The sequence below is a fragment of the Mustela putorius genome, unplaced genomic scaffold (assembly GCF_011764305.1).
Source record: "Mustela putorius furo isolate JIRA1106 unplaced genomic scaffold, ASM1176430v1.1 tig00537227_pilon_pilon_pilon, whole genome shotgun sequence".
In the NCBI taxonomy this organism is placed as follows: domain Eukaryota; kingdom Metazoa; phylum Chordata; class Mammalia; order Carnivora; family Mustelidae; genus Mustela; species Mustela putorius.
Window position 1 is genome coordinate 41,935,913 of NW_025422368.1, and position 25,267 is coordinate 41,961,179.

At 39.5% G+C, this 25,267-nt stretch overlaps 1 protein-coding gene across 1 annotated transcript in view; it reads left to right on the forward strand.

Annotated features, from left to right (window-relative positions):
• Positions 1-17,410: 17,410 nt before the first annotated feature.
• CAND1 (cullin associated and neddylation dissociated 1) overlaps positions 17,411-25,267 on the forward strand; it is a 41,455-nt gene continuing 33,598 nt past the window's right edge. Inside the window, exon 1 of the mRNA XM_004752470.3 lies at positions 17,411-17,943. Within this exon, the coding sequence (XP_004752527.1) occupies positions 17,876-17,943 (68 nt within the window). The 5' untranslated portion in view covers positions 17,411-17,875. The remainder of the gene's footprint in view (positions 17,944-25,267) is intronic.

Consider the following 25,267-nt stretch of genomic DNA (forward strand, 5'->3'; position numbering starts at 1 on the left):
GGTGAATAGATTTGGAGCAATGCAAAATTATTTGTTTACTTATAAGATTTTATTTCCTTATTTGAGAGAGAGAGCGTGCTCAAGCTGTGGGGAGGAACAGAGGGAGAGAGAAACAAACAGACTTTCTGCTGAGGAGGGAGCCCCATGCAGGGCTCGATCCTAGGACCCTGGGATCATGACCTGAGCTGAAGGCAGAGGCTTAACAGAATGAGCCACCCGGGTGCTCCTGGATTTTAATACAAAGTTAGTAAAAAGAACTTACTGGATAAAAGTAGGACTAGTGTATAGAATTCCTTAATTATTTACTTTAAAGATCACTTTTGGTTAATTATATATAACAGCAAGTCAAAAAATGTATGTACTTTGGGTTTTATAATATCATAACATTTTCACAGTGTATTCACTTGGATATCTCACAAAAATACAAACAATAAAATGGCACTTTTATATATAGTCATAAAACAATACTTATATTAATTTAATGGTTGAGTCAAATAATAAGACACACCTACTTTTAAACTTCGGGTGTTTTATTTATAAACCAAAGAATATTCTTTTTCTCTTGGCCCCACCCCAGTTTCACCCTTGGCAATCCTACCTATGTTTCAAAGTTCTCCTCTGAGTACATTTCTTTACGAAGTATTTATTTATTTATTTATTATTTTTTTAAAGATTTTATTTATCTACTTGACAGACAGAGATCACAAGCAGGCTGAGGGGCAGGCAGAGAGAGAGAGAGGAGGAAGCAGGCTCCCTGAGCAGAGAGCCCGATACAGGGCTCGATCTCAGGACCCTGGGATCATGACCAGAGCCGAAGGCAGAGGCTTTAACCCACTGAACCACCCAGGCGCCCCATCTTTGCCAAGTATTTTAAATCCCTCCTTACTATAGTCAGAACTTGTCACTTCCCTTCAGTTCACACATTGAACATTGTGGGACTTTTCATCCTCTGATTGAATAATAATAACAGCTATTTTGTCCAAGATCACAGTTTGTGAACAGCAGATCTAGGAAGAGTTCAAATGCATCTGACTTCCAAGTCCATGCTCCTCTGTCATACCATACCTTATGAATTATAATAACCAGATTGGGATTCTTAAAGGGCTGGTATGGTCTTGCAGATGTAACACAGCACCTTATGCAAAATGGGGAATCATGAATGTTTGGTAATTTGAATCAATAAATGCAAAACAGCTGCCCTGAATATATGCATTCAAATCATACACATATAATTTAACAAGTCCTTTCACTGGCACTTAAAATTCATATTGTTCTTTAAGTATATTTTTATCTTCTGAAGGAAAAGAATATGGAAAGGAATAATGAAAGAAAATCACTGGACTACCATAATGTCCTATGCTAATGAAAAATACTAGAAAACAAGTGATTACAATTTAAGTGGGAAAATACTTAAACTCATTGCTTGAGCGAATGGGCTCATTTTGTGATGTACATTGAAAATTTTTGTTCATCTTTGACTTTTCCCAATTCACAGTTGATGGTTAATGATGCACATAAAAAATATGGAAGAATTCTACCGAGAAAATTCACCACCATGTAGTAGTATTTGCATACCCTTCTCAAGAATTCTGGGGGGTCAGAATAGGCCATCAGAAATTCTCTTTGACTGAGGCTTCCCAGGAGAAACAATGGAGATTCCTTTGTTGCGACCCTTGGGAATACCAGTGGAGGAGATTGCAGGATACCAGCGGATGCCCAGGAAGACAGAGATTCCCTCCAGAGACAGGAGAAAGTATGTCATGGAAGATGAGTCTGGCCTTGGGATTTCAGCTTAGATAGAAAAGGGCTTTTTTGAGAATGCCTCTGAAGAGTTTCTCAATGCGCCCAGGGTAGCTCTTGAGAACTTGTTCTAAAAGGCTTAGAGAGAAGCTTCTAAAACTGAAAGAGTAAGGCTAACTCATAGGAGGAGCCCAAATAGCTGTATTCATCAGGTAAAGTCAATTCAAGGTCGTCTAAGAGAAGCAAAGAAGCAAAACCAAAACAAAACAATTCTTGCACTTTAAAGAGACAAAGCTCAACAGGTTAGGGAAGCTCTCAAAAAAATACAATTTTGACAATAAAGTCATGAGTGACTCTCATGTAGACCTGTTTTAAAATATCACCTGGGATATTTTCCTTTTTCAACAATTTAGCTTTACCTTCCATAGTCCTTCTGCCAGGCAGAGTTGGCCTGCCCATGGGCACGTTGTCTCTGGGAAAAGGAGAAAGTAGAGTTTCAAAAAAAGAAGTCGTTGATTAGCCATGAGTTCCAACTCTGACTTTTAAAAAATTTCTAGTCTTGAAATATGGCTTTCAAGAGAGAAAAAAGGATTTTCTCACCATTGTCAAAGCTTAGATTTTATTCCAGAAGCAAAGCTTAAAGGATTGACTGTAAGTTGAATATACAGAATATACAGAAGAAACAATGAGAATGTAATGTGGAAAAGTTCCTGCCACCCTGGGAAGGAAATGGTCTGCCTGCTACTGAGGGGTGGGACCAGGAGAGGGGTGGCTTTCTTCATCCCCAGCCTAGAGGTGAATTTCAGAGGAAAACACAACAGCAGACATACCCAGATATGTTTAGGAGAATTCCAGGTCTGAAGTCTATAACCGACTTCCTCAGATGCAGGCTGAATATACTTCTAATGCCTCTCAGGGGAAACCATGGTTAATGTAGCACCACACACATCAGGCTAGATGTCAGGTGAAAGGCTGAGAAAGGGGCCTAGCTTGGTGGACCTAAAGGCAGCCTCCCAAAGTCTAGCACAGTCCCGCTTAGTACAGAGAAAGTAACTGAGAGGTCCTGAGCCTACAAGGGGATAGTGTAAATAGTGAGGAGACCATGATAACACAACAGGCCTCATTGGGGGCAGGCCATAGAGAATAGGCCCTTTGGAATAAGAGTCAGGGGAAAGGTTTTGTTCATCAGCAGTGGGTGCAGGAGAAGGCCCAAAACACCAGGTAGGACCAACTATACCTCAGTCAATGCTAGGGAAGACACCCAGAAATGAGAAGACCAAGCTGCACCAAAATGAATGCTGTGAGACTGGGTTAAGAAACCTTAGTTGGGTGGAGAAATCAACCATAGGTCCTAGAAGACCAGCCCCTCCTTTCCTAATGCAGCCATGACATATAAATGTTTCTTGTATGGCCAGATGCCATCTTGGGAAGCAGGAGAGGATAGAAGAGAGAGAATCCCTGAGGAGCTGAACAGAAGAGAGATAAACCAAGAAGAAACCTTTATAAACCCTGAGGCTGAGACATCATCATTTGCAGGATGAATTTTTATCTGCCTCTGTTTTAGTTTTCTAGGGCTGCTATAACAATGTAAAACAAACTGGGTGGCTCAAAACAACAACAATCTATTCTCCCATAGTTCTGGCTAGAAGTTCAAAATCAACCTGTCAGTAGTACCATGTTCTCTGAAGGCTCTGGGGAAGGATCTGTTCTATGCCATTCCCTTAGCTTCTAGTGCTGCCAGTAATCCTTGGTGTTTCTTGAGAAGGGTATACAAATGCTACTATTTGGCAGTGAATTTCCTCTGCAGAATTCTTCTCTATTTTTAATATACATCATTGACTGTCTACTGTGAATTGGAAAAAGTCAACGAACAGAAGTTTTTAGTATACATCACAGAATGAGCCCATTTTTCTCTCAAGTAATGAATTTCTTTTCTCTTTTTAAAAAAGATTTACTTATTTATTTAAATGAGGGGATGGGCAGAGGGAGAGAATTTCAAGCCAACTCCCTGTGGAGCATGGAGCCTGATTCAGGGTTCTACCACACAACCCATGAGATCATGACCTGAACTGAACTCAAGAGTCTCACACTTAACCTGACTGAGCCACCATGCTTCCCTCAAGCAATGAATTTATTTTCTTTCAAGTATTTTTCCACTTAAATTGTATTCTCTTGTTTTCCAGTACTTTTCTTTAGAATAGTACATTATTGTAGTCCTTTGATATTTTTTCCTATATTTTTTCCATATTCTTTTCCTTCAAAAGATAACACACATATATTAAAGAACAATCTGAATTTTAAATGCCAATGAAAGGACTTATTAAATTATATGAATATATATAAATTTTTAAAAGTGGACTCCATGCCCAGCACAGAACCTAACACAGGGTACAAACCCATGACCTGAGATTAAGACCCGAGCTAAGATGAAGAGTCAGAGGCTCAACTGCCTGAGCCACCCAGGTGCCCCATGAATACTGATGCTTTGAATGCATATACTCTAAGTGGCTGTTTTGCATTTATTAATTCTAATTACCAAACATTTGTGATTCCCCATTTCGTACAAGGCATTGTGCTATATGCTACAGGACCATGCCTGCCCAATCTAGTCATCATATATTATTAATACCGAAGATGCATATTTGAATGAGCCTTCTGAGGGGACACAACTCAACCCGTAGCAGCTCCCAATGGAAATGTGGATTTAAGAGCTAGTTGAGTTTATTTATGCGATTAGTTCTATTATCACGTTTTCCTTGTTGATGTAGGGTATATGGTACATTTTGACCCTCTCTGGCTGGAACTGGCACACTCCAGCCTACATGAGAATTCTGTAAAATTACCTGTTATAAGGCTCAGTGGCTAAAAATATAGATTTTACATTTTTAAGTGGATTTAAATAAATCAAAAGAAGAATATTTTATAACATGTGAAATATATGTAGAATTCATAAGTAGATGTCCATAAACAGAGTTTTATCTCTGTCACACTTGTTACTGTGCTACCATGACAGAGTTGAGCGGATACAATGCAGATTGTAGGCAAACAAAGCCTAAAATATTCACTCTGTGCTTCTTTACAGAAAAAGTTTTCTGCCTCTGATCTACATTGATGGAGGGAAGGGGAGAAATATAAAGCGATGGATGTGAATCCATGAAGAATTCTCCAGCAAGTTCATATTTAAAGGACGCTTGAAAAAAAATGAAAAGGAAATATGATGGAAAGGCAAGAAGAAGAAGAGCGAAAATAACAACGGAAATGAGAGGAGAAGCAGCAAGAGGGAGAGTGGAGGTGGCTGGGGGAGAGGGAGAAAGGGGAATTCACTGAGGAGGAGGGAGGAGAAATAGTTCGGAGAAGTAGGAGGGAATATATGGGAATGATGTCAGTGAGGCTAAAAGTTCACAAGATGCTGAGGCTTGCGAAAATTACTAAAAAAAAAAAAAAAAGACTTGTTTTTGAGTTAGGGAAACAAGAATGGGGTACAAGGCCACCCCTTGGGATGAATGACATAATGCTACTGAATAGAAACAATTAAATTGTTAACTGTCTTTATTAACTCCTTAAGCATATTTCTGTGTTTGTTTTTTTTTCCTGTGAAACTTTATCATCATGTGGAAAGAACAAATTAAGTAGTAATAAGAAGAAAGGGAGATCAAGAGAGTCAAATAGCAAAGAAATACCCACGGGGTCTAGTTCATCCCCAGTGCTGGGTGAACAATAGCTCAATATATTAAAAAGATACCATCATGCAACCACTCTGGAAAACAGCATGGAGGTTCCTCAAAAAGTTGAAAATAGAGCTACCTTACGACCCAGCAATTGCACTACTGGGTATTTACCCTAAAGATACAAACGTAGTGATCCGAAGGGGCATGTGCACCCGAAAGTTTATAGCAGCAACGTCCACAATAGCCAAACTATGGAAAGAACCTAGATGTCCATCAACAGATGAAAGGATAAATAAGATGTGGGGTGTGTGTGTGTGTGTGTGTGTGTGTATTGCATCCATCCAAAGAAATGAAATCTTGCCATTTGCGACGGCGTGGATGGAACCAGAGGGTATTATTCTTAGCGAAGTAATTCAATCAGAGAAAGACAACTATCATATCCCCCTGATATGAGGAAGTGGAGATGCAACGTGGGGGGCTTGGGGGGTAGGAAAAGAATAAATGAAACAAGATGGTTCGGGAGGGAGACAAACCATAAGAGACTCTTACTGTCACAAAACAAATTGAGGGTGACTGGGTGGGGGTAGGGAGAGGGTGGTGGGGTTATGGACCTTGGGGAGGGTATGTGATATGGTGAGTGCTGTGAAGTGTGTAAACCTGGCTATTCACAGACCTGTACCCCTGGGGCTAATAATACATTATATGTTTATTAAAAATTTTTTAAAAAACCAAAAAAAAAAAAAAGAAAGAAAAATGATACCATCATCTCAATCTATCAAAAAGCTGTAGATGACTACTAAGTGGCTATTGATAATCTTCAGGAATTTGGAGAGAACTGAAAGGGCCTTAAACTATAGAGTTAGAAAAATAAAGCCTCAGATTAAAAAGAAAAAAAAAAAAAAAAAAGGGGCGCCTGGGTGGCTCAGTGGTTTGGGCTGCTGCCTTCGGCTCGGGTCATGATCTCAGGGTCCTGGGATAGAGCCCCGCATCGGGCTCTCTGCTCCGCAGGAAGCCTGCTTCCCTCTCTCTCTCTCTCTCTCTGCCTGCCTCTCTGCCTACTTGTGATCTCTGTCAAATAAATAAATAAAATCTTTAAAAAAAAAAAAAAGAAAAGAAAAAGATGCTGCCAACTATCAGACTGAGAACTTGCTAGGACTTCCAATGAGACTCTAGGATGAATTACTGAATCTTTAAGAACTGAGAAAGGAGGGGCACCTGGGTGGCTCAGTGGGTTAAAGCCTCTGCCTTTGGCTCAAGTCATGATCCTGGGGTCCTCAGATCAAGCCCCACATTGGGCTCTCTGCCCTGTGGGCAGCCTGCTTCCTCCTGCCTCTCTGCCTACTTGTGATCTCTGTCAAATCAATAAATAAAATCTTAAAAAAAAAAAAAAAGAACTGAGAAAGGACTTGTGATCAGGAAGAGAACAGGTTTACTAGAAAAATCAGGCCTGATAAAAACCGCATATCATTTTTAGATAGGATCATAATACACATCTGTATTTTAGAGAGTCCTTTGACAGGCTCTCTTATAGTATCCTTAGAAGTAAAACATTTGGAAGGAGTGATGTTTGCAGATCAAGAAATATTATCAGTGAAGTTATGCAAGTTCATAACTGGGGTACTCGATTGATGATATTCCCCAAAGTGCTGACTAATGAATTGATGCCATGTTATGGTGAATTCTCCAGGAAAATGTTACTGTCTTATTCTCTAATTTTTACAAGTGATTTGGTTAAGGATCTGGCTGACACGATGCCTAAATTTGCAGAAACTCAGGAGCAACGAGAGGTAAAATCAAGACCCAAAAACATCTTCAGAAACAGAAGCAAAATTGTACAGATCCCAAACAAAACAAAGCAAAATGTGAACAACAAAACCAAACCTAAACCAGGAAAACAAAGTTGTGCTCCTCAACAGCAGTTGCAGGTTAGAATTACCTGGGGAGAGTTTGATTTAACGGGTCTTAGAGTGGCCTGCGCATTGGTATTTTTTTAAGGGGCATTTCGGTTGATTCTAAGTTGAGCCAGCTGAGAATAGTGGTTCTAGGCAGTAGAGGAGGGAGGTACGTGGAATAACCAGAGCCCGGCACACGTGTGGAAAGGTTTGGAGGCTTTGTGGATGCAAGATCAGCGAACAGTGAACAGTGAGATGTGACAGTTTAAAAAGCTAAAATGCTCTTAAGTTATAAATATCAAAGAACTAGGAAATGGTAAAAGTAACCCCCTTTGGCAGGCATTTACTCTTACATCAGGCACAGTAAAAAGGATTTTTAGTGCATTATATAGTTTAATCCTCACATTAACTCTATGAGGTCGATATTACCACCCCCAGTGTGCGGTGGAGAACACTGAAGCTTACTGAAGCTAAGCAACTTGCCTAAATCACCCAGCTAATATCTAGTGTGGCCAGGGTTTACTGAAAGATGAGACAGTAATGAGCTGAAGAATTCCTGGAGAGACCAAGTGTACTGAGAGCTTATTAGAAAGGAAAGACCTAAGTGATATTTTCTTGAAGAGTTGGTGTTAAAGTGGATATAGATAATGAAGGAAATAAAAAATTCAAATATTTTCCCAAGATTTTCAGGCTAATGGATATTTGTGGGAGCTATGAAAAGCTGTATGTGTATACACACACACACACACACACACACACAGAGAAGAATGAAACCTCACCATTCTCTTACACCATACACAAAAATAAACTCTAAGTGGATGAAAGACCTCAGCGTGAGGCAGGAATCCATCAAAATCCTAGAGGAGAACATAGGCAGTAACCTCTTTGACATCAGCCATGGCAACTTCTTTCAAGACATGTCTCCAAAGTCAAGGGAAACAATAGTGAAAATGAAATTTTAGGACTTCTTCAAGGTAAAAATCTTCTGCACAGCAAAGGAAACAGTCAACAAAACGAAGAGGCAACTCTCGGAATGGGAGAAGATATTTGTGAATGTCACCAGAGATAAAGGACTAGTATCCAAGATCTATAAACAACCTCTCAAACTCAACACCTAAAAAACAAATAATAAGTCAAAAAATGGGCAGAAGATATGAACAGACACTTCTCCAAAAAAGACTTACAAGTGGCTAACAGACATATGAAAAACGGTCAACATTATTAGCATCAGGGAAATTTAAATCAAAATGACATTGAGATACCACCTTAAACCAGTTAGAATGGCCAAAATTGACAAGGCAGGAAACAAAAAGTGTTGGAGAGGATGTGGAGAAAGGGGAACCATCTTACACTATTGATGGGAATACAAGTTGGTACAGCCACTTTGGAAAACAGTATGGAGTTTCCTCAAAAAGTTAAAAATGGAGCTACCCTATGACCCAGCAACTACACTACTGGGTATTTACCCCAAAGATACAAATGTAGTGAAAAGAAGGGGCACATGCACCCCAATGTTCAATACAGTAATGTCCACAACAGCCAAACTGTGGAAGGAGCTGAGATGCCCTTGAACAGATGAATGGATAAAGAAGATGTGATCCATATATATGCAATGGACTATTACTCAGCCATCATAAAGAATGAATACTAACCATTTGCATTGACACAGATGGAACTGGAGGGGATTATGCTAAGTGAAATAAGCCAGGAAGATATGTGGAACATAAGGAATGGTATGGAGGACATTAGGAGAAGGAAGGGAAAAATGAAGGGTGGGGGGGAGTCAGAGAGGGAGAAAAACCATGAGAGACTATAGACTATGGGAAGCAAATTGAGGGTTTTAGAGGGGAGGGGATGGGAGGGAGTGATCCCAGTGATGGGCATTAAGGAGGGAAGTTTGCATGGAGCACTGCTTATTATATGCAAACAATGAATTATGGAACACTACATCAAAAACTAACAATGTTCGGTATGGTAACTAACATAACATAAGAAAAAAAAAAAAAGAAAAAAAAGAAATATGGTGGGGCACCTGGGTATAGTCGGTTAAGCATCCAACTCTTGGTTTCAGCTCACATCCCAGTCTCAGGGTCATAGGATTGAGCCCCATGTTAGGCTCTGTGCTTGGTGCAGAGTCTGCTTGAGATTCTTTCTCCCTCACTCTACCCTTCCCACTCATGCTCTCTCTCTCTCTCAAATTAATTAAAAAATGGTGATAGGGAAGAGGGTTAAATTTTTGGAGAAAATAAATTTTGTTTTTAAATAGTAATAGTTAATATTTATAAAGTAGCTATAGTTGGCATCTTATTTTTCATTTTTTTAAATTAATTTATTTGAGAGAGAGAGAGAGAGAGCATGCAAAGGAGGAAGATCAGCGGGAGAAGAAGACTCCCTGCTGAGCAGGGAACCCAATATGGGACTCAATCCTGGGACTTCAAGATCATGACCTGAGCCAAAGGCAGTTGCTTAACCAACTGAGCCATCCAGGCACCCTGTAACAGGCATTTTATATTCATCTTGTTTAAGCTTTGTATGACCCTGGATACTAAGTTGCCCAAGATCACAGAATAAGGGGTTATAGCCAGAGTTTGAACCCAGGTCTCTGAGTTAGAGCCTGTATTCTGAATCACCCCACTATATGATATGGCAAATTGGGTTTAAGGTGGCTGTGCAGTATCTCAGCAGAAATGTACCAGAACAGTTGGACATATAGGACTAGAGCACAGGCAAAATGATTGGATTTATGTTTGTCGTTAACAGTTTATAAATATATATGCTAAGTTATTTCAAATGAGGCATTAGCACATCAACATTTTTAAGTGTCATAAACATAGTATCACTACTTTCTAAAAATTCTTATCAAGTCTGTAAACATGTATATGGTCATTACATACTCTTTTTTATACAAATCCTTTGTAGTAAATATCTCTTGCTCTCCAGTGGTGACTGAGTTTGTTCGTTCGTTCTTTCTTTCTTTAAAGATTTTATTTATTTGTCAGAGACAGAGAGAACTTTTGAGCACAAGTAGGTGGACCAGCAGGCAGAGGGAGAAGCCTGGGCTCAGCAGGGAGCCTGATGCAGGGCTCTGGGATCATGACCTGAACCAACGGCAAATACTTAACTGACTGAGCCACACAGGCATCCTGATTCTTTTACCTTAGAGCAAATGCTCTCTTTGGGGGAAAATCCATGAAAGAAACTAACTCTATTCTGACTATATTTCTAAAAAGTGGTCTATTTTTAGGTAACTTGGCTTCTATTTTTATCATCATTTTGGCATCTTTATTGAGGTATAATTGACATCCAATAAACAGCATGCATTTAAAGAGTACAGGTTAATGAATGTTGACATATGTATACACTCCTGAAGTCATTACACAATGAAAATAAACATTTCCATCAATTCCAAACCTATCTTGGAGCCTCGATCTGTCCTCCACCCTCATCCCTTGGCAACCACTGATCTGCTTTGTGTCTTTACAGATTAGTTTGTAATTTCTAAAATTATATATAAATAGACTCAGAATCTGTACTCTTTTTTCCTCTGACTTCTTTCACTCATGATGATGCTTTTGAAATTCATCCATGCTGGTGTGCTTATCAATAGCTCATCCCACTTTTGCTAAGAAGTATCTCATTATGTACATATATTACAAAGTGTGTATCTGTTGACCTGTTGGCAGACATTTGGGTCGTTTCCAGTTTGGCTCTACTAGGAATTGATCTGGTGAGAACACTAACATCATTTGTCTTTTGTGTAGAAACTAGGAATGGAGTGGCTGGGATGTATGGAAGATGTAGGCTTAGACTTTGAGAAACTGCCAAATTGATTTCCAGCAGCAGTATATGAGTGTGCCATATCCTTACCAATACTTAGTATGATCAACCTCTTTGATTTTAATATTCTAAAAACTCTGTAGCGGTGTCTCTTTGTCGCTTTAATTTGTCCTTTGATGCTAATGATATTGAGCACAAACTCATGTGTTTGTCATCCTGTAGCTTCTTTTGTGATGGTCAAATCTTTGTCCATTTTAAAATGGGAATTTCTGTTTTCTTCTTGAGCTGTATGAGTTCAGAATACAAATCCTTTGTATATATATCTTCCGCGAGTATTTTCTCCTGTTTCTCCCATTTTTAAGCCTTTATCGTACTGTTAAAAGCAAGAGTTAGCCCCAATCAATAAACATTTTCCTTTAAACCAATTCTAGATTGTGACACATTTTAAGTGTTAACAACTACATCTATTATAACAAAACTCTCACACTTGTTAGGAAATTATGCAAATTTTTTATGGAGGTTTCCATGAAATGCAAAGAGAGTGTGAGTTTCCTTACTTGGACCCTAATAAAAAGCAGGTATTTTATAAAACCAGCAGTTGCTTTTTCTAGAATGCAATAATTCTACCACTTCACCTATTAATATAAATAATAATGGACTGATTTCATTGCATAAATATCCACGGCTGAAAGAATCCCAGGACTATTTCATTCAGTTTATTTTCATTAAAATTATTTTTCCAGCTTCATTTTACTGTACTTTCTTTTTTAATCTCTGAAGTTGTTGGCTCATGATTTCCCTTTAATTACCCTTTCACACCATTTCTCAAAAGTCAAAACTTGTACCTGGTAGTGAGCAGAATACATTTTTTTAAGCAATGGGATAAGACCCCATTGGCAGAGCATCTATATTTAAAGCAAAAAGTAGCATTTGCTTAATGCTAGAATTTTCTTCTATAAAAACGGATAACCAGTTTTATATTTATAAAGTTATATTTTCAGTTTTCTGAAAATCCTGGCTAGTCCTCTTAAAAATATATATCAGAAGGTGTTATATTAAAATGACACACAATGGTTAATATTATTATAAAAGTCAAAAGTATGAATGAAATGGTAGATGTTCCAAAAGAAGCACCTTTGTGATATAAATAATCTTTGTAATTTTCTCTAATATGCTGCAAATGTATTTCTAACTCTTAAAGAATAATCCCTTCATGGAATAACAATTAGGTTTGATTTAGAGTGCCACTAAAAATTAACCAAGAGCTTCCAGCAGTTGTTTAGAAGAGAGTAGATCATTGGAAAAACTCTAGCTGTTGAATCGTTTCCGAACAATCAGAAATAAATCTTCTTAAGATCAATCTTATACAGCCTTTACTTCCTTTTGCATCTAAGATGAATTCATTATTAACGAATGTTCTCTAACAGGCACATTTTATTTGTGTGCAAAGCTGTCTCTGCTGAAACACGAATCACAGCTGCCCTTTTCCTCCACTATTAACATAGCAGCTTTGACATTCGACAGAGAATTCTATTTCAGAAATTAGTAACTGGTTGAATAAGTGCAGCTCTATTTTCTTTATGTCCTTTAACTCAGTTCATGGCAAATCTATGACTTAAGCACGATCCACATTTACTTGGCAGAAGGTTGTTTTAAAATGAATGTTGAATGAACTTATTTTCTGCCAAGACTCTCTTCCTCCCTGTCACCCATTCAGCATTCAACGCAGGAGAAGAAAAAGTCCCCCATGGAACAATGATTTCCAATGTTTCATCGTACTCTCATTCTTTGAGAGGGTAATGGGTAGGACTTTAAAAACCTGTACACTTGAATGTGTCAGGTACCTACACACTTGTATTAGTTAGCTCAGGTTACCATAACAAAATGCCATGGACTGGGGTGGCTTAAAATAACAGAAAGTTATTTCCCCAATTCGGGATGCTGGAAGTCCCAGATTAGGGAGCCAGCATGATTGGGTGCTGGTGAGAGCGCTCTTCTTGGCTTGCAGATGGCTGCATTCTTTCCATGTCCTCACATGGCCCAGAAATAAAGAGAGAAAGAACTCTTTGGTGTTTCTTTTCATAAGGGCACTAATTCCATCAGAAGGCCCCATCCTTATGACCTTTGTCTAAACCAAAATACTTCCCAAAGGCCCTATCTCCGAATACATACCATTGGAATTTGGCTTTTCAACATATGAATCTATCTTTGTAAAGGAGGAGAGGGAATGAAACACACAGGGTCAGTCCAGAGGGCTTCTAAATATTCCTCTTGGGTATTCACAGCACATCAGCATGTGAAATGTCCTGAGATTTTTCTGGAGTTTAAGAAAAACTGTTTTCTAAATGTTTTTTAAACTAAAACTCTACTCTCCATCACATAAACCCCAATAGTATCTGCTTCTATTGATATCTTATGGAAAGTGTTTGTTAGCGTTTGGGACCAGTATGCAGTTTGGGAAATGCTATGGTAAAAGCCTTCTTGTAATAATGGGGCGAAGGGTGGAAACTGAGATCAAGCCCTCAAGCATCTTTTAGGAAAATAATCTGAACTAAATAGCATTCCTCTCAAATCACTGGGAAATTGCACGTTTCTTATTTAGGTTTCAATAGCTATAAAAGATACAAAGATAACTTCATTTTTTGTCATATCCCTCCAGACCTTTCACTTCTCTATACAAGAGTCATTGTCATTTTAAACTTGTCTTTGTTGCCGTTCCACATTCTTAGAGGTCCCCTTCCACACATTCCCTCCACACATGTATAAAATGAGACGTTTCTATTGTCTTAGAAGCCCTCGAGTTGAAAACATTAGGCATAAAATACCCTATTTTTATTTATTTTATTTTTTAAAATTTTAAAAAGATTTTATTTATTTGACAGAAAGAGACACAACAAGAGAGGGAACACACGTGGGGGAGCGGAAGAGGGAAAAGCAACAAGCAATTCACCTCAGTCTTACCATATTAACATATTAAAGACAATTTCAGGATCTGCTCCATTAGGCAAAAACATACAAAAAAATCATGTGAAATTTAAGATTTGGTTAATATGAATGTCCCCTCAAATTAAGGACAATGTCTTGCCCATCTTTGCCTCCCCAGTAACTAGTACACTGCCTGGAACAGTGCAATCACTCAATCAATGTTGGTGACTTCAGCTAAGTTACTGGTTGGTATCTGAAGAAACTTCCAAGAGCTGAAGGACTCCATTTTTCTTCTTTTCTTGTCTCAGTTTTCCATTATGACCATTGACTAAAGAAAACTATTGGGTGGGCGGCCTTATGTAGGCTTATTTTCTTTTGTACTTAAAATTAATTTAGCATTTACAGACCCTTAAAGGAAAGCATTTCCGCACTGTTTGGTAACCAGCTATATTCAGTGATACATAGATCAAATCTCTAAGAGGTCAAGAATACAGAATAAAATTAAGTACTTTTGAGTGCCTATTATGAATTTGGCATGGGCTAAGTACTTGAAAGAAGCAGAAGTGGTTTAAAGTTGGTTTATGCTCTTAAGGAATTTACAGTCTAATTGGAAGCTAGAATATAAATACTATTGTTGGTTCAAGATCCTAGAAAGAGATAGGGGACGTGACCAGCACCGCAGGTGGGGACAAGCACTTTAGTACAGAGATTTGGAGCATAGGCTCTGAAACCACATTGCCTGGGTTTTCATCCTGACTGCCCCTTTAGCAAGTTACTTAGGTCTTCTGTGCCTCTCATACTTAAAATGTGGATTAAATGAATCAGCGTAACACCTGACCTAGAAGTAAGGGCTTATTATTATAATAGTGAATACACAAAAATTTGGAGTTGGGGTCTTTGAGAGACTCAAAAAAATTGATGGGAGCAATTTCTATATTAGAATAGTGGGAGAAAGGTCAGAAAAAAAGGGCTAGGGACAGATGAAGGTGCACACTGATTGCCAAAAGGGAGGACTACTTCATTCAGTACTAGAGAGCCATTGAACTTTTTAAATTGCTGAGGAGCACTATAAAAACAATGTTTTAAAAAACTCTAAACAGAAAGGTCTGGGATAGGGACAAGGGAAAGACTGAGGGAATATACTACCACCAATAGCTGACTTTTGTTAGATGTTTCCCATGACCTCTGTAACTACCAGAAATATGGTTATTTATAAAGATTATTACATTCCAGGTAATATGCTGAACACTTCATATGGGATGTTGTTATAGAATGAACTGTATCTCCCCCTAAATTCACATGTTGAAGACATAACCTCCAATATGACAATACTTGAAGAGAGGTCCTTTAAAGAGATATATGAGGTGAAATGAGGACACAATTAAGGTCGAATGAAGTTAAGAGAAGGGCGTCCTAATCCAATCGGACTGGTATCCTTAGAAGAATAAGAAATACTAGTGTGTATGCACACAGGAAAGACTACACAAAGACATAATGAGAAGGCCACCATCTGTAAGCTAAGGTCTTAGGATAAATCAGCCTTGCTATTACATTGATTTTGGATTTTCAGCCTCCAGAACTATGAGAAATCAAATTCTTGTTGTTTCAGCCACCCAATCAAAGGAGTTTAGTTATAGCACTACTGGCAGACTCAGGCAATAGCTCATTTGACTCTTAAAACAGCCAGATGGGGTAATACTGTACTCTGATGATCATAGTGTTATCCATAACGAAACCGAAGCGCAGAGACCTTGAAGTGAATTGCCTAAGACAGCTAATAAGTGGCAGTAAATAGGATTTATATTAAGCTGTCTGACTACAAATATTCTAGTTCAGCTGAAAACTGATAAATGGAAGGATTTACACACAAATGGAAAAAACATGACTTGGGTGTCTGACTGGATTCAGGCTAAAAAAAAAAAAAAAAAAAAAGTTATCACCAGATGACTGAGACTTTAAGCCTTACGGTCCACACAAGATAAATGACCGGCTTGTGTGTGACGTATATGTGCGTAGTTCTTATTAAATATTGCGGAAAGGTTGTTCTGAGCAGAAGGGAGTTAATTGTGGATGAAGTGCGCTGGGAACCTAACAATGGCTGATTTGGGTAAAATGAGTAAAGAACTATGGTACTACTGGGGAGAAATAGCATTAAGTAAAAGGATACATTGGGGTAAGGGTAATGAGGGGGGAAATTCAGGTATGAATCATGAGGTCAGATCACATTTTATCCGTTTAAACTCTTATTGATTATAACAGTGTCTGGCTTTTAGAAGACACACAATAACATTTGCGAACTATGGGAAAGAACAGTGGAGAAACGTCAGATTTAATAACTGGAAGAAAGTAGCTATTTAGGTGTTTTGTTTAAAGGAGCAGTAACAGATTGAGACACAATTTTCCTTGACTCTTGACTGGGCTTTCTCTTTCTTTTAGAAAGGCTTTTGAGCTAGCTCCAATTCCAATTAAACACAGAAAACGTGGGCACTGAAACAAATGATGTGGTATCTGATTTCCCACTGCTGTGTGTGTATGTCTCTGGGAACAAACACAGGTGCAGGATTAACAGATCCACAGGAGCTAACTACAGAGGGTAGTCCTTTAGCTACTCTGAATAAAACGAAAAGGTCTGAACACCATCAACAGTCATGGCCTTTCTTGCTTTAGGGAGCTCTTAAATGCAAAGAGGGACTGTCCCTAGCAGAGACTCATCTGCCTTGAGGATGAAGCTACCATCATTCTCCAGGATCGGCGCTAGAAGTCTCTACTATATCTCTGCCAAGAACACTAACTGATCCGCATTGCGCTTGCCCAACCCGCAGCAGCCTAGCTCTGCAGACATCCCACAACTGCAAAAGGGGTTCTAAGAGGAAATCCGAATACGCGGCCGAAACCAATTGCGCGAGGAGCCAAAGATTTTATCCACCACAACTCACGGTCTGGACTACAAATCCCAGCATTCACTTCTCGCGCGGAGCCAATGAGGAAGCTCCAAGTTCCTTCGGCCAATCACATCCTGACCCAGGGACATGCCCCGACTGAATTCTGGGATTTGTGGTTTTCACGTGGCAACATTATTTCACCGTGGTGAAGGCAAAGTAGGCCACGCGTCCGATTCGAATGAAAGCTCTTTTTGATAATTCTTATGTTGGTCCCCACGCTACCCCTTAACTAGCATTACTCCTGGCGCTCTACCCCTTAAAAATCGTAAACCTTTCCTTGACTGTCATACGGGAAAAAAAGCAAGTTATTCTCAGATTACAGCACGCTTGTTTCCCCCACCCCCCCCGTCCTTTAACCGTCGCTTTCAAGTCTCGCGAGAACAAATCCTTTTGGTCGTTGTCATGCCTCCTGAAAGGCGGTTCACGCGAAGACTGACGGAGGCCTCAGCCAACAGCATTACCTTTTAACTAGCGTCTCAATCGCGTGCGTGGGGAGACCTCCATGAACCCTGACCTCGGCTCTCCGTGGCGTCCCGCGTTTGTCGCCCCCGCCCCCGGAGCTAAGGAGGCGGGTTTTGGCCTCTTGCCCGAGGGAGCGAGTGCGGTGAGAGTGGCAGCGAGACCGACCCGAGTGGAGGTGTCTGGCTCCCCGGAGAGGCCCTGCTGTACTCCTCGCTGCCCATGAGCTCGGTTCCCGGCGAGCGGCGCCGTCGTTAGGCCGACCGCGTAGCCTCTGCTTCCTCCAGGACAGGCCCACGCCTCTCCGAGGAGGGGGCAGCCCGTCCAGGCGCCTCCCTAGTCAGCGTCGGCGTCGCGCTGCGACCCTGGAAGCGGGAGCCGCCGCGAGCGAGAGGAGGAGCGCCAGCAACAGCGGCGGCGGCAGCGGGCAGCAGCACCAGCAACGCCAGCGGGCGGGATCGAGGCCGTCAACATGGCGAGCGCCTCGTACCACATTTCCAATTTGCTGGAAAAAATGACATCCAGCGACAAGGACTTCAGGTGAGGCCGAAATCCGACCGTAAACCCACCTTGGGGTCCCCTCTCCGCGGCCCTGGCCCTCACCCGGGCCTTGCCCCACCCCTTTGGCCTTGGCCGGTGTGTGCGCTTTCCCGAGCTCTCCGGCCCACCCCCCCGTTCCCTGATCCCGCAGGTTCCTTTTTCTCCCACCTTCCAACCCCCTCCCCCCCATTCGTTCCTCTAGGCCGTTGCCCGCTGCGGGTCCGAGGCGCCTTCTGCGTCCCCAGACGCCTCCACTGCATTCCCTGCTCCCCACCCCCAGTCCCGAGACGTGGTTTTCGCGTCCCAGGTGTGTGAAGGGGCAGAATCCCCCACCCTTGTGGGGAAGGGAGTTGCTCTGGGCTCGGAGACCGGGAGGCCCGGGCCTACCGGCCAGCCCGCCTTGAGCGCTAGGCCGCCCTCCTGGCTAGGGCTGAGGCTTGCTGCCCTCTCCGGGCCCCAGCGACCGCCTCTTTTCCCGCAGAGGGAGTGGGCCTAGGTGCATTCAGCTTGAATGATCTGCTTTATTTGAGCTGTCCACGGATTGTGTTCTAAACTTTTTCTTTGGACAATTCCTTTCGTGAAGGTGGGAAGAAGGGGGTGGGGTGGGGAGGGAGCCAGGATGAGGGAACTTGACTCGCAGGGTTTTCCCGCCAGCATCTCTTGTCATTTTTCCTTGTCAGGTGAAAACTAAGCAGAAATTCGGGGTTTCATTCTCATTTCCTTATATCCAAAACTACGGCCAGAAAGGTGAATTCCTGGACCTTAAACGTAAAGCAAGCAAATGGGTCTTCCTGATGGAAGTTTGTGTGTGTGTGTGTGTGTGTGTGTGTGTGTGAATATGAGGCTTTATTATGGCAGTTCTGTTCTAGGAGACGAGTACTGACTGTTCCAAACCTTGGTAATATGTATACTGAACAATTGTTATATTTTTACGGATTATCTTGGCCTCTCCCCCCCCCCTTTTTTTTTTTTGGTGCTACAGTGGTGGTTACATTTCTTTCCAACCTCCTGTCCCATCACAAAATAAATAAGCTCCCAGTCTAAAAAAGCTTTTTTATTTCTTTGATATTCGTTTTGTTCTCTAAGGCTTGGTGGTTGTATTTTGTGAGCATTTTAAAGGAAAGAACAGATGTCTTCAATTAAAATTGAAGCTGAAGCCTATTTTGTTTTATTTGTGTATATATGCACAGTACCCTTTAATATCTGAAAACCTGAAAATGCCCAGACCACATCTGCCAGGAAGGGATTTTCTATTTGTGAAAGGAGAAGCGTGAAAACTGTAATGATCATATTCCCAACTAAATTGATGTGTCAGTGTATTCACATGGTCAGTGAAACACAGTTTTGGTTCTGTGACTTCAAAGCCAGAAATGATTTTTAAAAAGTTTTGCTACCTAGGAGGTTATTAATTATTGCATTTGAAAATTTTAAAATCCAATTTGCTAATATGAAAAATTTTAGTGTTGTGACTTTTTGGAAGAGACATGTCTCTCTTTGGTTATTTTGGTATTTTAGATTTCTGTAGATCAAAATCATGGCTTATTGGAGGAAATAAAAGTTTTGCTTTTATTTTTGTTTGTGTGTTTTTTAAGGATTAGAATGCCATTTATTTTGGAGCTTCGCTTGCTCCCAGTGCAAGACACTGAAATTTAAATACACATTTGAGTGGAATATATATACACATATATATGAATTTTCAGCTATGTAGAATGTGTGGTATGATTCCCCGTCTCCCCCACCCCCACCATTTCTGTCAATTTGGCTCATTCTGTAAAAGTACTAAATATCGTTCTGATTGTATTCTATTTCATACTAAAGATACCACTTTGCTGTAATACTGTAATAGCATGATTTTGTTCAACTGGGTAGACTTGTGTATGGGTAATATGCTTAGAATAAACAAATTAAGCCCTGTTTATACTGCATATGTGATTTTTGACTCAAGCTACTTAATTTCTTGTAAAGATGATCTATATATGATTTTGTTTTCTTTTTTAAATAAATTATATGAAAGAAATAATGCTTTTATGTTAAGCTGTAGTCAGTGTTGAACTTGATAAGAATTATTTACCAAGTTCAGCTAGAGTAAATCAAAACATTGCTGGGAAGGTTGTTATAAAAGTGTAATATTGATATATTTCTAATAGTTGATAAAGAAGTTAATTGTATGAACTGTGACTTCCAGCTATTTGGCATTTTTAAGGTATGTTTATTAACTATGTTTTAAAGACTTGTAAAATATCCTGAAGCCATCCAGTTACAGACAAGTCTTTCAAACTAAAGTACTCTGTATATTAAGTTACAGATAGAGAGTAACTAAAATAGTGAGCATTTAAAATCAAGTATTTTGAATATTTTTCTGTATAATTTTAGTATAGGCATTTATTTGTATATATGTGTTCTATTTTAAAATTATCCCTTCTACTTTCTCATTTGGAATTTGTTTATTTTGGTGTAAATATCAGTTAGTTGCTAGGTGTTTTAAAATAGCTAGTAACAAAGATCTTGAGGACAGAGTTAATATTATAGGATATCTAGTGCAAACCACTCTACTTATGCTAAGGGGAGACAAAAACAGTAATATATCTAAAAGGAAAAAAAAAACTACTCCCCTCATGCTAGACTCCAAAGAGACTATGACCTACCGGTCACAAAATATGGGCTCTAGTCATATGCTCTAGTCTAGTAGGATTTTTTCTTGGGAACTGTCTATGAGATCTTGGGGAGACTATTTAATCTGGGACTAAATTTTTACTTTGAGAAACTTGTTCTTGGGTGATTACAAAAGGTCCCTTATAGACCTGAAATTTTAGGTGTCTGAATAACTAAATAGTCCATTCACATGAAGAAAGTAAAGAAATGGGTACAGGCTAAAAATTTTTCAGATGTTAGCATTTTTAAAAGAATCATTTTGTAGGATTTAAATCATGGGTTCAATTTATTGGTGAGGGACATCTGATGTCCTTTTTCTTTCATGTTTTAGTATTCTGTACTCTTTGAAGGCAGTATTTTAAGGTTTACTACTAGTAGGTAGGTCATTCTGTAGATACCAGAATGAAAACTTAAATGTGCATAAACCATGTGAATGCTCTGTTTATGAATATTAATATTGAAAATTGGGTTGCGATAACTTAAGTTTTACTCCTATGTTTCACCACCAATTGAATTTAAGTATTCCAAGGACTAAGGAGCTGAAGAAAATTTATCACTGTTCTATCTTTATCTACATAGTAGTTAACATTAATGCTTACTGTCAGCTTTATATACTGGATCCTGTTTATCCTTATAACTCTAGTAAAGTGGATACTAACAATCTCTATTCCAGTCCAGGAAACTCAGGTGTGATGGTGTTCATTAAATACTTGTCCAGGGTGAGTTAGACATTAGATCTGGGGTTTCCAGACCACCCCCAACTCCAACCCCAACTCCCAGAGCATGAACTCCTTTTTTTTTTTTAAGATTTTATTTATTTATTTGACAGAGATCGTAGGCAGAGGCAGGCAGAGAGAAAAAGGGGGAAGCAGGCTCCTCACTGATCAGGGAGCCATATGTGGGGCTGGATCCCAGGGCCCTGAGATCATGACCTGAGCCAAAGGCAAAGGCTTAACCCACTGAGCCACATAGGTGCCCCCAGAGCTTGAACTCTTAGCTACTATGTTATGTTACTTCTCCAGGGTTTTGACTAGGGGACATTAAGACTAAACTTAAATTTCATTTCCCTCTCAGGCTTATGGAGTATTTTGTGCTAGAAGACACTTTAAGTAATTCCCTGAGAGGGACTGCAAAATGTTTTAAGATCTAGTGCTTGCCCTCAGTAATATTTACATACTTGTTGAATGGTTTAAGACACTTTTACAAAAAGATAACCCAGAGCAATATGTAGTTCTCAGCCTTAAGTGGTAGAGAAGATAATAGCAAGGAGATTCCTGTTGGTGGAATCATGTGAGTTAGGTCTTGAAATTGTAGGTAGAGAAAATGAGCACAAGTGTGAAGTGTGAAAGGTCACTATACAAGTAGATAATCTTGACTGGAGCTGGTTGTAAGGGTAGGGAACTTGTTTTACCAAACTGAGTCTCCACTGTTTTGGATTTGTGGGTTCTCAGGTGATAGTTTTAGTTGGATTTTAATTACAGAGTTAAAGAGAAAAACATGTAACGATTTTGAGACATTTCTTCCAGAAACCATTGTAAAAATCTGTCAGTCAATTTTTTAAAATATCATTTGATACAATCTTAAAATAATTACTACATTGCAGAATTTCCTAGCTTGATAATGGTTTATGTTACCAAATTTATGTATGTGTGTCTTCTGGATATTAGCAGGTATTTTCTTCTTGGAAACTGTAAATGCTAATAAAAAAAAACTCAGGCCTCATATGGACCTCACTTTCAGAGCTGGAAGGGACTTCAGGATCCTATAACATAGCTGAAAATAATGTATGGGTATTTATAATAATGTAACAATAAATACTAGCGAAGTTCTCTGTACTACCTGTGCTTGAAGAAAAGTAAGTTTTAATCAGAGGAAATTGATTTGTAGAGTTTTTAAGAAGGTGATTTCTGGGCACCCTTTAGGTACTTTGCAGGTTGATGGCGGTAAGTTACTGGATTTCACTTACGTGATTTTTCTTGATAAAGCTGTACTGCTAACACGGATTATCAGCAATGACGAAAGCTCACCACTGAAAAATAGACTTCATTGAGGAAACTGGAAGGAAGAGGACTAAAAATTTTACTTACATGAACAATATTAAGACCCTCCTAAATTAATACTCCAAGGGAATAAATTAGAAAAAATGAGATAGTAGTGGTGTGTGTATGAGTTCCTTGAAAGATCATGAACTCACTGGATGGTGCAGTTGACTCTTAATCACATAGATTTCTGTTAGTAACGGGTGAAATTGTTCTTGTATATGTATGAGGGGAAGGGTTGTGAGACTGCTCATTGTGCAATACAAGGTATCTATTTCTGCCATTGTTTCTGCACATCTCTGCATTGGATTTACTAAAGATGAATAAGTTCTCCCCTCAAGGAACTTTCAGTCCAGTGGAATAAGCCAGGTGTATAGATTCTATCCTGTGACTATCTTGTTCATAACTGTGTGTGCAGAGCCTAGCATAGTTCCTTATGATGGTACTCCTGGACTATTTATTGAATACGTGAGATGGCATTGTCTATAGGTTATGCCCACCTGGGACTGCCTTAGAAGCTTGAAAGTTAGCATTTTAACTTTCCGCTCTCCCACCTTAAGCCTTTTTTTTTTTTTTCCCCTATTTTGTCCCATTGTATTACCAGGTACCAGATGTCCCAGTTGGAAAAATCTCGATGTCACCTTTCTACCTTTTTCTCTCTCATTTAATTTCCTGATGAGTATTTCTCAAAATGAGTCTTCCTGTCTCAGGCTTCTTTCTAATCCAGTCTTTTGGTAACTCTTCCGTTAGAATTTTCTTTCTAAATACCTCAGCTGATGATTGCCCTCCTCACTAATTCCCGTTGACTACGAGATAAACTCTAAACTTCTTAGCTGGTGCCCACTAAGATCATTGAAATTACTCTTCCCCAAGTTTCTAACAAGCTCTGTGTAAATAATTTAATAGATATTTTCTTTGCGTACCTATTTGATAGACAAGCATTGTTTATCACTCTTTCCTTCTTGAAATTCTCTAAAATAGGCATCCTTGTCACAGATCGGGTTTATTACCATAGAGGGAGAGAGAACACACACTATGGGCAGTCTCAGTTAAAGAGTGTAAGGCCCCATTCATTTGGGTAATTTTGGGAAGGTTCTAAGGAAGTAGAGTTCTAAACTGGATTGTTGGAATGTTGGGACAATTCCATCGTTTGATATCTTAATATGAGGAGGGCAAGACTAAAGCAGAGGAGAAGCTGTAATTGGTGAAGAAGTAGCAGTCACTTAATGAGTTAGAGAGGAAGATGTGTTTGGTATTTTGTGTTAAGTGAACTTGTCTGAAATGGCTGTTCTGTGAGGTTGTTGATGTCTAGGAAAACAATACACTTTCTTTGTAAGCATCAGATCTGTTTGGAATAACATTCAGATATAGGTATGAGCCTCATATCAGTTCCTGGACTGTAGGGCTACTTTCTTTTGTTTTTGTTTTTGTTTTTTCCCTTTTCTTAGTCCCTTTTGACCAGCAGCCGATGGAGTTAGGCTGCAGGTCATGATTGATTTATGATGTCTGCATCTTCACTGTTGCTGAGACTTTGTTGAATAGGATCAGAGGAATGGCCATTCCGTGTAGTCTGTAGTTGAGCCAGCTTTATTAATCCTTTCTCTTGTGAGTGGTTGAACCATCTGATATGACAATGGCAGCTCGGTAACAGTAAGACTCTGGAAGGGATATATACATACCTGACTATAACACCCAAGTCCCGTGGTTTTCCTCCTACTTATTTGTCCATTTTCTAGCTCATCCCATTCCATCCCCATATCTAATCCATTTCAAAGACTTATTTTAACCTTTTAAAACTCAAATAGTTGGTTCTTATTATTGTCTGTAGATAGTACTATCAAGTTACCATGAACATTGAATTAGTGATACTGAGCCATTACTTCTAGGGGAAATATAGTGGTAGGTTCCTGTGAGCCTCTAGTCACAGTTGATCAGTTCATAACCTTGTTTTATGTTTATTTCTGTTTAAAGACAACCTTATTTAATATATGTTGTTGATTCATTCACATTGTGCTCACAGCCAGTAGTGCTGTCACTTCATGCCTGAGAAAAGCTTATCTAATACATGTATTTTTTTTTCTGAAAGACACAGCTTTCTTGTACCTAGGAATACTAGACAGCACTACACTATGCTTGGGGCTCATTTTAAACAGCAAAATTAACCAGCAACAAAAAAGCACAAAGGCGAAAGATGTGGCACTAGGTAGAGGGTACTTTTTATGGTATATGAGCTGAAACAAGAAGGCATTTACTCTGCTAGTAATGTAAGAATTGATTGTATGTCCATATTTCTCCCTCCATAGATTGTCATAATCCTAATTGTAGCTGCCATCATTTCTCACTTAGACTGCTACAGTAATTCTCTTAACTTTCTCCATTCATTTTGAGTAAATGAGGATTGGTTCCTTCTACACTCTGAGGATCGTGTAGCTGGAGTAATGTTTCTGAAATACACATTTGATCATTTCAGTATCCTGCCCATCTCTGACCTAGATGCCTTTCAGTAGCCTCCCATAGCTCTTAGAATAAAACAAATCCTAATAAGACCCCCAGCTCTCTTCAGTCTCTTGGCCCCTGCTTACATGTCTGTCGTCCCCCCCCCTTCCCGCAAATTCCTGCCTATGCTTCAGAGT